This window comes from Megachile rotundata, unplaced genomic scaffold, assembly GCF_050947335.1.
Source record: "Megachile rotundata isolate GNS110a unplaced genomic scaffold, iyMegRotu1 scaffold0146, whole genome shotgun sequence".
Taxonomy (NCBI): Eukaryota; Metazoa; Arthropoda; class Insecta; order Hymenoptera; family Megachilidae; genus Megachile; species Megachile rotundata.
The window spans coordinates 132,865-152,036 of NW_027473443.1; the positions used below are offsets into that span (position 1 = coordinate 132,865).

At 32.6% G+C, this 19,172-nt stretch overlaps 2 protein-coding genes and 1 long non-coding RNA gene across 3 annotated transcripts; 2 read left to right on the forward strand and 1 right to left on the reverse strand.

Moving 5' to 3' along the window:
- Positions 1 to 2,625: 2,625 nt before the first annotated feature.
- On the forward strand, positions 2,626 to 3,156 carry LOC143266297 (uncharacterized). The gene is made up of 2 exons (XR_013041336.1): positions 2,626 to 2,761; positions 2,886 to 3,156. It is a non-coding gene; the product is annotated as an uncharacterized LOC143266297 (long non-coding RNA).
- Positions 3,157 to 5,233: 2,077 nt separating this feature from the next.
- Positions 5,234 to 6,825, reverse strand: LOC143266295 (uncharacterized). Its single transcript, XM_076541833.1, has 5 exons — positions 6,817 to 6,825; positions 6,672 to 6,721; positions 6,503 to 6,562; positions 6,015 to 6,387; positions 5,234 to 5,473 (listed from the first exon to the last, which is right to left on the reverse strand). The coding sequence occupies exons 1-5, from the start codon at positions 6,823 to 6,825 to the stop codon at positions 5,288 to 5,290; spliced, it is 678 nt and encodes a 225-aa protein (XP_076397948.1). The 3' UTR covers positions 5,234 to 5,287.
- A 1,167-nt stretch (positions 6,826 to 7,992) lies between these two features.
- On the forward strand, positions 7,993 to 9,302 carry LOC143266296 (uncharacterized). The gene has a single exon (XM_076541834.1). The coding sequence runs from the start codon at positions 7,993 to 7,995 to the stop codon at positions 9,295 to 9,297; it is 1,305 nt and encodes a 434-aa protein (XP_076397949.1). The 3' UTR covers positions 9,298 to 9,302.
- Positions 9,303 to 19,172: the final 9,870 nt, after the last annotated feature.

A 19,172-nucleotide genomic window follows, 5' to 3' on the forward strand; every position in this document is an offset into this window, starting at 1 on the left:
AGGTAGAAAAACAGACTGGTTGCTCAATTAAACAGTTGCGAACTGACAATGCTAAGGAGTATCTTTCTAATGCATTTACAAAATATCTAGAGGAAGAAGGCATCAAGCGTCAGCTGAGCGTAGAATATACTCCACAACAAAACGGGGTGGCCGAACGTGCGAACCGCACGCTCGTAGAAATGGCCAGATTCATGATGGTACAAGCTGATCTCCCGCAGTCATTATGGGCCGAAGCAATAAACACTGCGACGTACCTTCGAAATAGATGCCCTACGAAAGCATTGAATAACAAAACTCCATTTGAAATTTGGACGAATAGAAAACCCTATATTGGATTTGTAAGAATCATAGGAAGCAAAGCGTACGTATTAAACAAGAGGGCCAAACGCAGCAAATTCGAAGCAAAAGGGGACGAATACGTGTTGGTCGGTTATGTTAGTATATCGAAAGCGTATCGTTTATGGAAAAAGAATACGAGAACGGTAATTCGCGCGCGTGACGTGAAATTTATTGAACAAGTAGAGTCAAATGAAAAGACAATAAGACACGAATCAATTGTGCCATTAAATATAGAAGAGGCCGAAGAACAGTATGAAGAAATAAGCGCGGAAGAAGACGATACTCTCCAGTTGGAAGAAGATGACCTACCTCAACCGGAAGGTACAAACGCAAAATGTGGGCGTGGCAGACCCAAAATAATTAGAACAGGTAAAAGAGGGAGACCAACTAAAATATATCAATCGGCACAAATATTAAGCGAAACGGAAGAAGATCCAATCAACGTAGATGAAGCAATGAGTCGAGAAGATTCGGAGTTGTGACTGGAGGCCATGAACGTGGAATATAAAACGCTGATGAAAAATAAGACATGGATCTTAGTCGAAAGGCCAACAAACAAGAGGGTCCTCAGCAACCGTTGGGTGTTTAAAACAAAATATAATAGAGACGGCTCCATCAATAAATACAAGGCACGATTAGTTGCGCGCGGGCATACACAGCGTAAAGGAGTTGACTACGAGGAAGTCTTCGCCCCCGTAGCGAGATATGAAATAATACGCACTCTTTTAGCTGTAGCTGTGAATGAAAATATGTACGTACATCAAATGGATGTAGTATCTGCTTATGTCCAAGGCGACTTAGCAGATGAGATCTATATGGAGCAACCCCAAGCATTTATAAGATATGGTGAGGAACATAAAGTTTGCAAGTTATTAAAGCCTTTGTACGGACTGAAACAATCAGGAAGAGAGTGGTACAAAAAATTAGATAAATATGTGACGAGCCAAGGTGCCAAACGAACAGAAGCGGATCCATGCGTTTATATATTCGGAGCAAATGACAATAAAGTAATTATGATCAGTTACGTTGATGATATTATCTTAGCGTCAAAGAATAAGGATAAATTAAACGAAATTAAGTATAAATTAAAATTAGAATTTGAAATGACTGATCTTGGACCAATAAGTGATATTTTAGGTATTAAAATAGAAAGAAACGGAGAAACGGGAAGCATGAGCCTTTCACAAGAAAATTATACGAAGGAATTAATAAATAGATTTAATATGCAGAACGCGAAAACTGTTTCAACGCCTATAGAAGCTAATATAAAAATATCAAAAGATATGGAACCCTCAACAGAAAAGGAAAAACAGGAAATGGAGAAAAGACCATATCGCGAATTGATTGGTGGACTTATTTATTTGGCAAATGCGACGAGGCCAGACATAGCATATGCTGCAGCTACATTGAGTCGATTTACTTCAAATCCTGGTAAAGCTCACTGGGATTGTGCAAAACGTGTTCTTAGGTATTTAAGTGCTACTTCTAATTATAAGATAGAATTTAAGAAAACCGCTGAGAAACTACTAGCGTACTCTGACTCCGATTGGGCCGGTGATATTGATGACCGTAGGTCATGTACCGGAAATTTAATAATATTAGCTGGAGGACCTGTGAGCTGGAAATCAAAGAAACAAACTTCTGTGTCATTATCTACTATGGAAGCAGAATATGTTGCGGTGTCCGAAATGTGTAGAGAAGTGATGTTTATGATACGTTTAATGACTCACATGGACTGTAAGGACTATGTAGAAACTCCAGTGAAAATATTTTGTGATAATCAAACTGCTATTGAGTTAACTAAAAATGCGATGTTTCATAAAAGAAGTAAACACATAGATATAAGTTATCATTACACGCGAGAATTGGTGGAAAAAGGTATTGTGAAAATTGATTATATAAGTACACAGTATATGATTGCCGATATTTTGACTAAATCGTTACCGAAAAGTAAACATGAGAATTGTTTATCTATGTTAAATATAAGATGAGTGTTTACGCGTGTGATGAGTGTGTGTATGAACGTATGTAAATTCGGATATGTGTACGCGATTGTAGCCTATATAGATAGAGGGAGTGTTGGTAGTATAATCTATCCAGGCTACCTAATGCATAAGTTGGTAGAATTGTAAAATGCGAACGTCTTTTGTCTTAAGCGTAATGAAATTCACTAGATTGAGCGGTGTGAAGTTAGTCGAATGTTCTCTGTCTACTTACTGGGTGGGGTTTTGGTTAGGAGAGACAAGGACGGTAAATAGGATGTTACGAGAAAACACGCATTCTCCCATCCCAAACGACTCTACGAAGAAGTAATATTTCGACATGATTTCTTTTGCATACTACTCTCAGAGGTTTAATCTAGGTCGCTCTCGGGGCCGATTTTGGAAAAATGGGACGTGAAAAATTTTCTTCTATAAGAAATGTCAGTTTTCAGTGCATAAAATTATTTTGGACAAAATTGCAAAATCGGCTCCGAGATCGACCTACATTAACCTTCCGACAATAGTATGCAAAAGAAATCATGTCGAAATATTACTTTTTCGCAGAGGCGTTTGGGATGGGAGAATGCGATACATCCGAGCCGTTTGAATAACAACATGGCCGCTGGGATATCGCGCGGCTTGGTACTGACTGGGTTCAGGACTGGCTATACGTACATACATATGGCACCCCAGAGGGTACCGCTGAAAGGGCCCACCATTAAAAAATAGTTTGCATCAAAACTAATAGCAATCGTATCATGATATTTTCTTTTCAAATGTATCATGTGCAAACACAAAATATTAATTCCAGAAATAATATATAATAAATTAGTTATGTTTTATGTTTTTTTAACAATTTTCCCGATCTTTTCTACGATATATAATTATTTCTTTTTAAACGAATAGGAAATTATAACGAACAAATAATGAAATTAACACACTAATAAGTTAACAAAGTGATACCATAAAAATAATAGTAAAAAGTAAAGAGCAATCTTTATGGAGCGCCAATCTACGACAAAGTTTGAAAATCATATATGACACTTGGTTACACCTTGCTCTTCATTCACTTTTCTATCGATTATTGCGAAATGAGCACGTTTAAAATATTATACTTCTTTATTTTATTCTTTCGTAGCAATAGCCGATACAGAACTGTCGTCAACGATACAATTCATCCTGATGACACACTCATTCTTTACTGCGAAGAAACGTCTCATTGGAAGGGGAATTGCATTTGTACACAACACATGAACAGTCATAACCTGCCTCACTATTTCGATTTTTATTTTCATAATACGTAATTAATATTGTACGTGATTAGGATCTCTATTACATGTATTAAATATTATTGTACATGTATGCTATTAATTGCAGATGTTTTATATCTTGTAAATAACAATTATTTAAAAACACTGAATTTATTTTAATATTATTACTGTTAAATAATCAGGATTGGAAAAAATCAAAAACTAATAACACACTTCCAATTACAAATTAATTATTTAACGTTAAACACAAAGAATACACATATTAACTTTAAGATTAATTAATAATGCCGGGATAACTTTCTCATACACCAATTTACACCGCGCGCGTTTTCATTTTACGAACAAGGAGAAGGAAGCGCATTTTTCAATTATTTTTTATTCTAACAAAATGCATTGCTTGCACTGTAAGATGACGCCACATGCTACATTTATTTATAATTTCACGATTACAAAAAAAAAAAAATGAAAAACGTGACATGGTATAAAAAACCACTTTGAGGGGGCTCGAACCTGCGACAAAAGTGTACAGATTACGAGGCAGGACTCCTAACCTCTCACCCAGTTCTTTACTTGGAGGAGTGTCTTACATTCCGACACATAACGGACTACGACGTAAAAATTAATTAATAAATAAATTTTATTACTATACCTAATATATCATTTTTATTGATCCCGAATGTACTTAAAATTACTTAAATTCCGGTTTTTAGCCTATATTGTCCTATTTAACCCTTTCACTACGAAAGACGTAAATATACGTCCTGGCAAGTCTATTGATATACACGAAAGACGTAAATATACATCCCCAGATATTCATCGATACATACAAAAGACCTAAATATACGCCCATTACGTGTTAATGAAAGGCATTTTCCCAGCACATATTTTAATCCGTCTTCTAAAAAAAAATCCTGCTCGAAAATGTGCAGTATGCAGTAAACATAAAATTCGTCGAGAAAGTAGGTATGAATGCAAAGAATGTGATCTAGCTTTGCTACATTTTTATAAAAGGCTACTTAAAATAAATCAATAATAGGTATATTTAATTCATTTTTGATGGAAACGGGAGTACACATTTATAATATAATATTGAAAACTATTAAATATAAGACAACACAATTAATACAATTTGAACACTAAATGAATTTATTTTAAAACAAGAAACCACAAAGAAGGAACTTTAAATGAAACACAAGATCTTTTAATATACGTGTACGATATCGTAATTGCAGAGAGGCCAGTAAAGAATAATTATATAGATATTATTTTAACATTTAAGGATCTAAATGAAACGAGCGGTATCATATAGACAGTATATAAATATACATACTTGATTACTGACATATTGGCAAATTACCGACATATTTCTGTATTTATTTTTGCTATTTTCAACAATTTGCAATGATTGTTTTTTAAGTTCTACGAATAGTATTAAATTTCCGGATACTGTTATGGTCTGCACGGCGCAGCGACCGACATGCGTCTACCACGTCGTCCCTGTTGATGAATTACTCCAAAATTGCGCCGCAGTGAAACGGTTAATTTCTACTTATTTATTTACAGTCAACCCTCCCATAACGCGGTACTCTTAGAACGCAGTTTCCATATAACGCGGTACGCACTCACCGCGTTATAGGAGGGTTGACTGTACTTAATTCTAAGATAAGGTTACACATGCAAATAACGTAGACGTGATTAATGAAACTGATTTATTAAAATATATTTTGAATTAAAGTCGGGGATTCCCCGGCCCCGGCCCCGGCCCCGGCCCCGTCCTGGCTGCGTTGCCCCGTCTGCTGGCGGTATAAGTTGTGCCGCCTGCCGTAACGCGGCCGCCTGCCGTAACGCGGCCGCCATCCTCTTCCGTTGGCGGCGGCTCATCTGCAATGAGATAAAAATAGTGAGGTGTAAAAATATTTTCGGGTCTGGAGTTTTACATTTATATAATAGGTACTACAGTATTCTCTCCGTAAATGTTAAAAAGATCTCTACCGTAAATGTTACAATTCTATCCCCACTACTGGGGGGATCCCCCTCGAAATCTGTCAAAAATGAAACACGATCAGTCGCCGAAACGACGATGATCGGATATCGGTGGGACACATACTAATGCAAGCAAAGGAAAAGATTGTAACTTTCTTATTTCTTACTATTTTTTCATGAAACTTTTACTGTTGCATTTGTCTAGATTTCCTGATTAAAATGACACCATGCACAATATATTTACAACAATAATTACATACTTGTGTAGTAAACCATACAATTTTCGGATTTTCACACTTAGGGCAAACTGTACATTTAGTGCAGAGATACGAATTCATTCCAACTTGACTTGCTATACAAATAATTATGATCTGCATTATATCATGTTTGGTGGCACTTTAATGAGAAAAACGCGACGAGGAATTGTTATTCAACTTACACGAGTAGGTGCTGCTGGGCACGGGGGCGGGGGTGGCAGCGCTTGTTGTGGCCACGTGGGGAGCGGCGCCGGCGGCCACGCGGGAAGCAGCGCTGGCGGCCTTGCTGGACGCGGTGGCGGCCCCGCCGGGGGCAGCGCCAACGGACCCGCCGGGGGCAGCGCCAGCGGACCCGCCGGACGTGGTGGCTGCTGCGGTGGCGGCGGTGGTGGCTGCGGTGGCGGCTGCTGTGGTGGCGGAGGTGGTGGCGGCGATGGTGGCAGCGGTGGTGGCGGCGATAGTGGCAGCGGTGGTGGCGGCGGCGGCACCCACCACGGGCGCGCGGGCCACCACGCCCCTTGGGGCCACCATTCCGGCGGGGTCTGTATATTTCTTCTATCCCGAAAAAATTCAATATAAATGTACAATATTTTTCATCCATTCTACGCAACATAAGTGTTGCGTAGCTTTTGGCCTCCTACAAATATATGCAAAAGAATCCTATTCTTACCGTTTGCTCGAAATGGTTCCATTTTTATTATTACTATTTTTAATAGTATTCTGTTGTTTTCTGAAAAAAGAGGAACAGATTATTTAATTAATACGCAATGGAAAATACCGCAATAAAGATTAAATGAAATAAATGGAAGAATAAATAAAAATATCGGAGATGTACTTACTTGTTGTGTACTTGTCGACGTTTGAACAAGAAATGATTTTTCTTTCGTGCCTCCACCCGGAAAATGAGCGACAAGAGAAGTCATCCCCACCACTAGGAATGAAGGGAGGGATCCTAAAGGGAAAGGGAAAGACCCATCGACATACAATAAACATTCGGGACACTACGCATGAAAGTGTAAAACTTTTCTATTATTGACTTTTTGTAAATATAACTTTCATCAACATATTCGTAACATTGTTCTGACTAAAATGAGACTAAACACGGTGTAATTTGAGTTATATTTACTGGCAATATCTTATTGCAGTAAAGTCATCGATGTACGCTCAACATTTGAAATTACAAAGAAATATGTGCCGAATTACGCCGCGTTTGGTCTCATTTTAATTTGAAAAATATAACAAATATATTGGTGAAAGTTTTATTTCAGAAGAATCAAAAGTAAAAAAAATTCATTTTTTCATAAGGATTGTCCAACCGAAATGTTATTGTTTCTTTGCGTTTTTTCTCTCGCTGTCCTTTTCTACATTCGGCAAAACATCAATCAATTTAGGATCTATACGATGTATGCAATACTTCACACCCGAGGGATTTGTAGATATCGAGTATTTACGGTATAAAACATTTTTATTTTTTACTATTTAAATGAGACATTAATATTTTCCTGATTAAAATGACACCCAACACGATGAAATTCGAGTCATGTACTTAGTACTTGTAATAATTTATGTAATAATTTACTTATTACAGTTATGCACTTGTAATAATTTATTGCAGTAATGTTGACGATGTAAGCATAATGTTTGAAATTACAAATAAATATGTTCCGAATGACATTTCATTCAAGAAAATGTGAAAAATGTATTACTAAAATTTCACAATCGAAAGAATATTCGGATACAGAATTGTACCCTTGCGTTAGGATTGTTTCGTCGGGAGTGTATTGTTTATTTTCGCTCTTTGCTTTCGATCATCGTAGCAACGTTAGTTTGTTACAGGCGAGGTTATCGAGAGTATCTCGAGCGCAGCCTGCAACAAATTTTTTACTTAGGAGCGTTTCGTTATTCAGCACGATACGTTTATTTTATTTATTTATTTATTTTTTTTTTATTTTTTTTTTACTTTATTTCAAATATTTTTAAACATTTTTATTAACCGACTTCGAAAAAGGAGAAGGTTTTTCAATTCAATCAGTATATTTTTTTTATATACACGAAAATTAGTGCACGGTGAAAATGGACAGAGCAAAATATAAGAATAAGAAGAGACCACGATCAACTTGAAGGACATCGTTACGGAACAGAATTCGATCGGTGCATCGAATGGGCAACGCATCGGAATCCCAAGTAAGTATATCAGAATCACAAATTATATCATTAAATAATGATTCCAATGTGTCGTCCGAATTCTCCGACGACAAATGTATGAATAATATGAATTCAATAAATAATAATAATAATAATAATAATAATAATAATAATAATAATAATAATAATAATAATAATAATAATAATGCAGTACAAATAAACGAAATTGAAAATTCATTCGAAAACATTTGTCCGGACGAAATTGACGTTCGAAATAACGATACATTGACATTGGAATCAGCACCTGATACATCTAATCAAGAATATGTAGATGCTTGCAAAATGCAAAACGACATCGACGAAGAAATCGAAAATGTCGTTTTGCATGTAGATAGTAATATTGATGTAGATCGTTTGTGTTCTGCCGAGATTAGTGGACGAAGTATCGTAAACTTTGGGCATGTTTTTTCGGAGTTGCAAAGATTATCAGCCCATTGGCAGAATTCATGCCAGTTCACTGATCTCGTCATAACAAAAACGATGCGTTCCGGTCTCAAAACAAAATATTTCGTTGAATGTCGAATGTGTCACTTCAAAGGTGATTTTTGGAGTGAACCGACATCTGACGAAATATTGGATGTCAATCAAGGTGCCGTAATGGGTACCATATTGACGGGGACTGGATATACGCAACTAGAAGAATCATTAGCTGCAGTAGATATAAAATGCATGAACAAAAATACGTTTGCCAAATGCCACGACGAAATGTCCGAAGCTTTAGCCGCCGCTGCAGAGAAAGAAATGCAGGAGGCTGCTAAAGTGGAAAGACAATTAGCAATTGCAAGGGGTGATGTCACTGACGGTATTGCATATATACCTGTGATAACAGACGGTTCCTGGATGAAAAGATCGTACCGCAGTGGCGGTTACGATTCTTCATCCGGGGCGGCTATTTTCATGGGTTATTATACGCGAAAAGTTTTATTTGTCAGCGTGCGAAACAAATATTGCTGTATTTGCGCACGCGCTAGTCAATTAAATGTTCCAGTCCGCGAGCACAAATGTTATAAAAACTGGGGAACTAATCAGAGTTCCACCAGTATGGAAAGTGACATCATCCTCGAAGGCTTTCGTTGCAGCTTAGAAATGTACGGATTAATATATTACAAATATATTGGCGATGGCGACAGTAATGTTCTTAAAAAATTAAGAGATTTCCCACCGTACAAAAATGTTGTTGTGGAGAAGATTGAATGCATCAATCATCTTCTCCGCAACCTTTGTAAAAAAATAGAGGAAATTAGTAAGAGTGGTGGTTGAAGTCTCTTAAAATTAAGAAAAATTGTTGCCCAAAGTAGTAAAGCATTTCGTACGAATATTACAAAAGCTGCAACGTTTCGCCGCAACAGCGATGCAACTTGGGAAAATAAAATTGCTGGTTTGATTAAAGATTTAATTAATATTCCTAGCCACATTTTTGGGGAACATAAAGATTGTTCCTCCCTTCCATACTTTTCCAATGAAGAAATAAAAGAAGGCGAGGAAAATCTGGTTCCCCAATTACAAATGGCAGGATTATATGCAAAAATAGAATATGCGATGAAACGCATTGTGGATAACGCAGAAAGCGTATTATATAATTATACCAGCAATTCTGTAGAAAGTTGCAATGCTGTTATTGCTAAAATGATCGGTGGCAAACGTATTAATTTTGCTAAAAGAGGTTCTTACCAAGCGCGTGTAAAAGCATCAGTACTCCATTATAACACTTCGAAAGCGCTGAGTACTGCTTGCTGCGCGATTGGTAAAGTGCCTCCAATTCGAACAATAGACCTTGAAAAAAGGAAAATGAGACAGCGCGCACAATATGCGCAACGTGTTAAGGCAGCGTTGGAATTCGGTATACCTATTCGTAGATCAAAATATGCGGCCAATGCGTTTAGAGCCGATAAAGATTATGGGCCAAACGCCGAACGGCCGGATATTGATGATAACATGTACGAACAGTTGAAAGCCAATTTTTACGAAACGCTATTCAATCAACAGCGTAATAGAGACGTGTTAGAATATGTAACGCGGGGTCAGCATGCAAACCCGCAGTGGCATTATACACGTCGAATGCTGTTGACTGCATCAAATTTTTCGAAAGTTTGTTGCAGAAGAGATACCACGTCGTGCAAAAATCTCATAAAAAATATTCTTTACGCTCCTAAATTAACGAGTCTTGCAATTAAGTGGGGTAAAGAAAAAGAGATTTCAGCACGACAAGAATTGGAGGAGATTCTGGGAATCAAAATCAATGAGTGCGGATTATTCATTGATTCTGAACTCCCATATTTTGGTGCGTCGCCTGATGGCATTGTTGGAGAGGATACAATTGTCGAAATTAAATGTCCTTATGCAGCGCGACAAATGTCTCCAACCGATGCAATAATAAATAAAGTTGGAGAAATGTATCGAATTTTTAATAAAAACGATGACACCCGCATGAATGAAAAGCACGGGTATTATTATCAAATTCAAGGGCAATTGCACATTACGCAACGAAAATATTGTATCTTTGCGATATGGACGCCTTTCGGAATCAAGCACACAATTGTTGAGCGTGATGACACGTTTTGGCAAATGAAAATGTTATCAGCGCTGAAACAATTCTATGAGGAGTGCTTGGTTCCCGAACTAATTGATAGCAGAGCGGCAAGAAACATGCCAATTCGGGAGCCGCAATTTTGTCTGAATGTACAGCAAGCGACTAAAAAAACGAAATTGAACGAATAAGCGCGATAACTTGCATTTCAATTATATTGCGCTAGTTCGATCAATTTTCGAGTCGCTTGGGAAGAGGTGGTGGGCACATTCTGCTTATTACTGCAATATTTTTGTAACATTGATTTAATCATATTTTTACAGTAATAAGCAGATATAAAAATATACAGTACAAAAGTACGTATAACAATATTATACAGTACATAAGTACGTATATAGCAATATACAGTACAAAAGTACGTACAACAATGTACAGTACATAAGTACGTATATAACAATATTATACAGTACAAAAGTACGTATAACAATATTATACAGTACATAAGTATGTATATAGCAATATACAGTACAAAAGTACGTACAACAATGTACAGTACATAAGTACGTATATAACAATACTATACAGTACAAAAGTACGTACAACAATATTATACAGTACATAAGTACGTATATAGCAATGTACAGTACAAAAGTACGTACAACAATGTACAGTACATAAGTACGTACACTATCGCTCAAAAGTATGTGGGCGCTTACATTTTCTTGTTATTTTCTTACATTTTCTAGCTTTTGTAATTTTTTATACATATTATATGTTTTTATTGTTAACCAAAATCGTTCATAAGTTTCAGTATTAATATGAAGGTAATGTATTATAATATTACTAAATTATCAATTTATTTATTCAACTTTCTGAAAGAAATATATGTGTTTTTTTGCGTTGCGTGCGTAGAGTTTGTGGGTCTTTTCTCTGACAGTTTGCAATGACTGCATCGCTGAAGTGAGGTCTGTTGCCTTCTCAAGACTAACGTAAACATTTGTAAACATGATTATATAGCTAGGATGCCACGACACGGAAATGCAAAAATTAAACCACGCGGTGGATATGTTAAGAAAAGGAAAATGTAAACATATTTCAGCACTATCGGTAAGATATTTAACAAATTATTATTACAATATGTCGTCTAACACCGGAGGAAGTGGAATACATACACGATAAACAAATAATTCAAAGATATCACAATGTTTTCAGGCATCTAAAAAAATTGAAGAAGTACGTACGTATAGCAATATACAGTACAAATTTTTAAAATTCATGTTATATTTTCTTACAGCATTTTTTATACTGCGTGCTATATTTTTAGTAGTAGATGTTAAACCTTAATTTCTGTAGTAATAAAACGTACAATGTTTTCAATTCTGTAAATTTAAAACGCTGTTTAACCCTTTGCACTCCTATGTCGAGTGTGGCTCGACATCACATTTTTCTTGAATCATATATATAATTCAGATAAATAGATTGGTTGAGTGTATACATTTTCATTTATTTACTATTTATAATAAATGAAAAATGTATTTGTTACATACACCACACTGTTATAACATATTTTATTGAGGACATTTTTTCTTATCTATTTTGTAAATGAAGGAATTGGTAGGTAATAGAAATTAAGGAGTGCAAAGGGTTAAAATAATATTGTACTAATGCATCTATGCAATCTGCGTAGTAGATTTTATTTTTACAGATATTTAAAGAAATATACGGCTACAATCAGCACATTTAAGAGGGCCATTGTAACAGCTGCATTGAAAAGAAGCAACAGCGAAAGTGAATGAGGAAAGAGCGAGAGAATGAGACAGAAGAATGCGAATCGGTAGGCAAGGAAAACGCGGTGGGTGGATTACATTTAAAACGTTGAAAGGACCAATGTAAAAATTATCGATAATTGTAACATCAGTTTGTATTATGTTAAATTCCAAATTCTTTCTCTATTAAAATGTACAACATAATTAGTACAATTTTGAATGAATGTTTGAAAATCTATAATATTCTATGGTAATATATTGTATAACTCGTTTCGATAAAATATAGCGCATACTTGATACCGAAATAAAGCGTGACTTTATAAATGTATATTACATACAACAAAATGTATTGTGATCGTCTTTTTTTGTGACTTCGTATTTCCTTGTAAAATATAAACGTAGGTACTCAAGCATAAAAGACAGACTGTTAGAAAATTCTAAAGAAAAAAATGTGCATTTCAACACGTGCGCTTTGACAATGTACTTTCTCCTTATTAAAGTTTTTCGTTAACCCGAAGGTTGAAGCGCTGCTTTTGAAAAGGCCAGGCCATGTGGTAAAACATTGTCAGCCGACTCATTCTTGACTAGAAGTGTCATTTGGCGAAATAAACACAGTTCAACGTCTATACGGATTTTATTTCTTATACCTGACCTTTGAATATTTTTCTCTTGCAGGAATAGTATTAAAGCAATCACATAAATTATTTTTGTATGTAACATTCTTTTATCATTAAATCTATATCTATCTTACAAAATATGTAGAGTTATGGTAATTATTACAAACAGTGCATTTTATTAAAAAAGTCTTTTTATTACGCATATGCTTTATTTATACATTTTTGTCTCTTCTATTTTTAATACAACTAACTATTTCGTCTCGTAGTAGCAATCGATTTTTCTCTTATATCTGCGTTATTTCTTCCGAGGAACGTGCAAATGTATATACATCTTATATTTCATGCGATACGGTATCTTCTTCGAACCAGTTTAGCATATATGATTTCAGACTAAATAATAAACAAATTATTCACATATCCTGCGCCGAACGTCCATCGCAGCCACATTTAGAATCAGTTGTACGTGAAAAAATGACTAATTTGCTGAAAAAACAAACTAACAACTATAAACGATTATTAACAATATATTCCTTTATTTCTCTAAAATTGCAACAAAAAATTACATGTGCATACATCCGCATATAAAAATTTTTTTAAAAACGATGCCGCGGGCGCCCGCCGACCTTGCTACGGCACCATCGTTTCGCCGCGCGTGCCAGAAAACGAATTTTGCCACGCCTCGTGAAAAGAAAGATACGTTGGAGAGACAAGGATCTATCTATCCTTGTCTATAGCTTCCCAGTTCGCCACCAGAGGTCCCCATTATCGGATTTTGGCTTTCTTAAAAATCATGGCATTACGCTTAATCCGCGCTTCCTGCCGAGTTCGGCTACCGACGATGCACGCGCAAAGTGCACCAGCTCGTCTTCAATTTTATATCTATTAATTATAGTGACATCCTTACATTTAATAAACATTATATATATTAAATATTAACAAGCGTTAAACTCTGTCAGCTGTTATAGATAGCATTATAATTAGCATTTCTATTACTCTTATTATTTTCAATATAACTTAGGTTATTGCACATTTTATGTTGCTGTTATCGATAGAACTATAATTACTATGCCCATTACTCTTGTTATTCAAAACATAACTTATATTATTACCCATATTATGTTGGTGTTATCGATAGCACTATAATTAATGTTTCTATTACTCTTGTTATTTTCAATATAACTGAGGTTATTGCACATATTATGTTGCTGTTATCGATAGCACTATAATTAATGTTTATATTACTCTTATTATTCAAAATATAACTTATAATATTACCCATATTATGTTGGTGTTATTGATAGCACTATAATTAATACTTCTATTAATCTTGTTATTCAAAATATAACTTATATTATTACCCATATTATGTCGCTGTTATCGATAGTACTATAATTAATATTTCTATTACTTTTATTATCTTCAATATAAATTAGGTTATTACACATTTTATGTTGCTGTTATCGATAGCAGTATAATTAATATTTCTATTAATTTGAATACAACTATAATAGAAATAGAACTATAATTACTATGCCTATTACTCCTGTTATTCAAAATAGAACTTATATTATTACTCATATTATGTTGCTGTTATCGATAGCATTATAATTAATATTTCTATTACTCTTATCATTTTCAATATAACTTAGGTTATTACACATTTTATGTTGCTGTTATCGAAAGAACTATTATTACTATGCCCATTACTCTTGGTATTCAGAATATGACTTATATTATTACCCATATTATGTTGCTGTTATAGATAGCACTATAATTAATATTTCTATTACTCTTATTATCTTCAATATAAATTACGTTATTACACATTTTATGTTGGTGTTATCGATAGCACTATAATTAATACTTCTATTAATCTTGTTATTCAAAATATAACTTATATTATTACCCATATTATGTCGCTGTTATCGATAGTACTATAATTAATATTTCTATTACTTTTATTATTTTCAATATAACTTAGGTTATTACACATTTTATGTTGCTGTTATCGATAGAGCTATAACTACTATGCCCATTACTTTTGCTATTCAAAATATAACTTATATTATTACCCATATTATGTTGCTGTTATAGATAGCACTATAATTAATATTTCTATTACTCTTATTACCTTCAATATAAATTACGTTATTACACATTTTATGTTGGTGTCATCGATAGCACTATAATTAATGTTTCTGTTACTCTCGTTATTCAAAATATAACTTATATTCTTACCCATATTATGTTGCTGTTATCGATAGCACTATAATTAATATTTCTGCTACTCTTATCATTTTCAATATAACTTAGGTAATTACACATTTTATGCTGCTGTTATCGATAGAACTATAATTACTATGCCTATTACTCTTGTTATTCAAAATATAACTTATATTATTACCCATATTATGTTGCTGTTATAGATAGCACTATAATTAATATTTCTATTACTCTTATTATCTTCAATATAAATTAGGTTATTACACATTTTATGTTGCTGTTATCGATAGAACTATAATTACTATGCCCATTACTCTTGTTATTCAAAATATAACTTATATTATTACTCATATTATGCTGCTGTTATAGATAGCACTGTAATTAATATTTCTATTACTCTTATTATCTTCAATATAAATTAGGTTATTACACATTTTATGTTGCTGTTATCGATAGAACTATAATTACTATGCCCATTACTCTTGTTATTCAAAACATAACTTATATTATTACGCATGTTATGTTGGTGTTATCGATAGCACTATAATTGATGTTTCTATTAATCTTGTTATTCAAGATATAACTTATATTATTACCAATATTATGTTGCTGTTTTCGATAGCACTATAATTGATGTTTCTATTACTCTTGTTATTTTCAATATAACTGAGGTTATTGCACATATTATGCTGCTGTTATCGATAGCACTATAATTAATGTTTCTATTACTCTTGTAATTCAAAATATAACTTATAATATTACCCATATTATGTTGGTGCTATTGATAGCACTATAATTAATACTTCTATTAATCTTGTTATTCAAAATATAACTTATATCATTACCCATATTATGTCGCTGTTATCGATAGTACTATAATATTTCTATTACTCTTATTATTTTCAATATAACTTAGGTTATTACACATTTTATGTTGCTGTTATCGATAGAGCTATAACTACTATGCCCATTACTTTTGCTATTCAAACTATAACTTATATTATTACCCATATTATGTTGCTGTTATCGATAGCTGTATAATTAATAATTCTATTAATTAGAATAGAACTATAATCGAAATAGAACTATAATTACTATGCCTATTACTCTTGTTATTCAAAATAGAACTTATATTATTACTCATATTATGTTGCTGTTATCGATAGCATTATAATTAATATTTCTATTACTCTTATCATTTCCAATATAACTTAGGTTATTACACATTTTATGTTGCTGTTATCGATAGAACTATAATTACTATGCCCATTACTCTTGTTATTCAAAATATAACTAATATTATTACCCATATTATGTTGGTGTTATCGATAGAACTATAATTACTATGCCCATTACTCTTGTTATTCAAAATATAACTTATATTATTACTCATATTATGTTGCTGTTATAGATAGCACTATAATTAATATTTATATTACTTTTATTATCTTCAATATAAATTAGGTTATTACACATTTTATGTTGCTGTTATCGATAGAACTATAATTACTATGCCCATTACTCTTGTTATTCAAAACATAACTTATATTATTACACATATTATGTTGGCGCTATCGATAGCATTATAATTGATGTTTCTATTAATCTTGTTATTCAAAATATAACTTATATTATTACCCATATTATGTTGCTGTTTTCGATAGCACTATAATTAATGTTTCTATTACTCTCGTTATTCAAAATATAACTTATATTATTACCCATATTATGTTGCTGTTATCGATAGCACTATAATTAATGTTTCTATTACTCTTGTTATTCAAAATATAACTTATATTATTACCCATATTATGTTGCTGTTATCGATAGCAGTATAATTAATATTTAAATTAATTTGAATACAACTATAATAGAAATAGAACTATAATTACTATGCCTATTACTCTTGTTATTCGAAATAGAACTTATATTATTACTCATATTATGTTGCTGCTATCGATAGCATTATAATTAATATTTCTATTAATCTTATCATTTTCAATATAACTTAGGTTATTACACATTTTATGTTGCTGTTATCGATAGAACTATAATTACTATGCCCATTACTCTTGGTATTCAGAATATGACTTATATTATTACCCATATTATGTTGCTGTTATAGATAGCACTATAATTAATATTTCTATTACTCTTATTACCTTCAATATAAATTACGTTATTACACATTTTATGTTGGTGTTATCGATAGCACTATAATTAATGTTTCTATTACTCTCGTTATTCAAAATATAACTTATACTATTACCCATATTATGTTGCTGTTATCGATAGCACTATAATTAATATTTCTATTACTCTTATCATTTTCAATATAACTTAGGTTATTACACATTTTATGTTGCTGTTATCGATAGAACTATAATTACTATGCCCATTACTCTTGTTATTCAAAATATAACTCATATTATTACCCATATTATGTTGCTGTTATAGATAGCACTATAATTAATATTTCTATTACTCTTATTATCTTCAATATAAATTAGGTTATTACACATTTTATGTTGCTGTTATCGATAGAACTATAATTACTATGACCATTACTCTTGTTTTACAAAACATAACTTATATTATTACCCATATTATGTTGCTGTTATCGATAGCACTATAATTAATATTTCTATTACTCTTATTATCTTCAATATAACTTAGGTTATTGCACATTTTATGTTGCTGTTATCGATAGAACTATAATTACTATGCCCATTACTCTTGTTATTCAAAATATAACTAATATTATTACCCATATTATGTTGGTGTTATCGATAGAACTATAATTACTATGCCTATTACTCTTCTTATTCAAAATAGAACCTATATTATTACTCATATTATGTTGCTGCTATCGATAGCATTATAATTAATATTTCTATTACTCTTATGATTTTCAATATAACTTAGGTTATTACACATTTTATGTTGCTGTTATCGTTAGAACTATAATTACTATGCCTATTACTCTTGTTATTCAAAATATAACTTATATTATTACCCATATTATGTTGCTGTTATAGATAGCAATATAATTAATATTTCTATTACTCTTATTATCTTCAATATAAATTAGGTTATTACACATTTTATGTTGCTGTTATCGATAGAACTATAATTACTATGCCCATTGCTCTTGTTATTCAAAACATAACTTATATTATTACCCATGTTATGTTGGTGTTATCGATAGCACTATAATTGATGTTTCTATTAATCTTGTTATTCAAGATATAACTTATATTATTACCAATATTATGTTGCTGTTTTCGATAGCACTATAATTAATGTTTCTATTACTCTCGCTATTCAAAATATAACTTATATTATTACCCAAATTATGTTGCTGTTATCGATAGCACTATAATTAATGTTTCTATTACTCTTGTTATTCAAAATATAACTTATATTATTACCCATATTATGTTGCTGCTATCGATAGCAGTATAATTAATATTTCTATTAATTTGAATACAACTATAATAGAAATAGAACTATAATTACTATGCCTATTACTCTTGTTATTCAAAATATAACTTATATTATTACCCATATTATGTTGCTGCTATCGATAGCAGTATAATTAATATTTCTATTAATTAGAATAGAACTATAATAGAAATAGAACTATAATTACTGTGCCTATTACTCTTGTTATTCAAAATAGAACTTATATTATTACTCATATTATGTTGCTGTTATCGATAGCATTATAATTAATATTTCTATTACTCTTATCATTTTCAATATAACTTAGGTTATTACACATTTTATGTTGCTGTTATCGATAGACCTATTATTACTATGCCCATTTCTCTTGGTATTCAGAATATGACTTATATTATTACCCATATTATGTTGCTGTTATAGATAGCACTATAATTAATATTTCTATTACTCTTATTATCTTCAATATAAATTACGTTATTACACATTTTATGTTGGTGTTATCGATAGCACTATAATTAATGTTTCTATTACTCTCGT

Excerpts from the sequence above, each read along its gene's own strand:
- LOC143266296 (XM_076541834.1), top strand. The coding sequence starts at position 7,993 with ATGGGCAACGCATCGGAATCCCAAGTAAGTATATCAGAATCACAAATT.
- LOC143266295 (XM_076541833.1), bottom strand. Across the intron at positions 6,563-6,671 it reads CGTCGACAAGTACACAACAA|AAAACAACAGAATACTATTA; the intron begins GTAAGTACATCT and ends CTCTTTTTTCAG. Across the intron at positions 6,388-6,502 it reads GGAACCATTTCGAGCAAACG|AAGAAATATACAGACCCCGC; the intron begins GTAAGAATAGGA and ends TTTTCGGGATAG.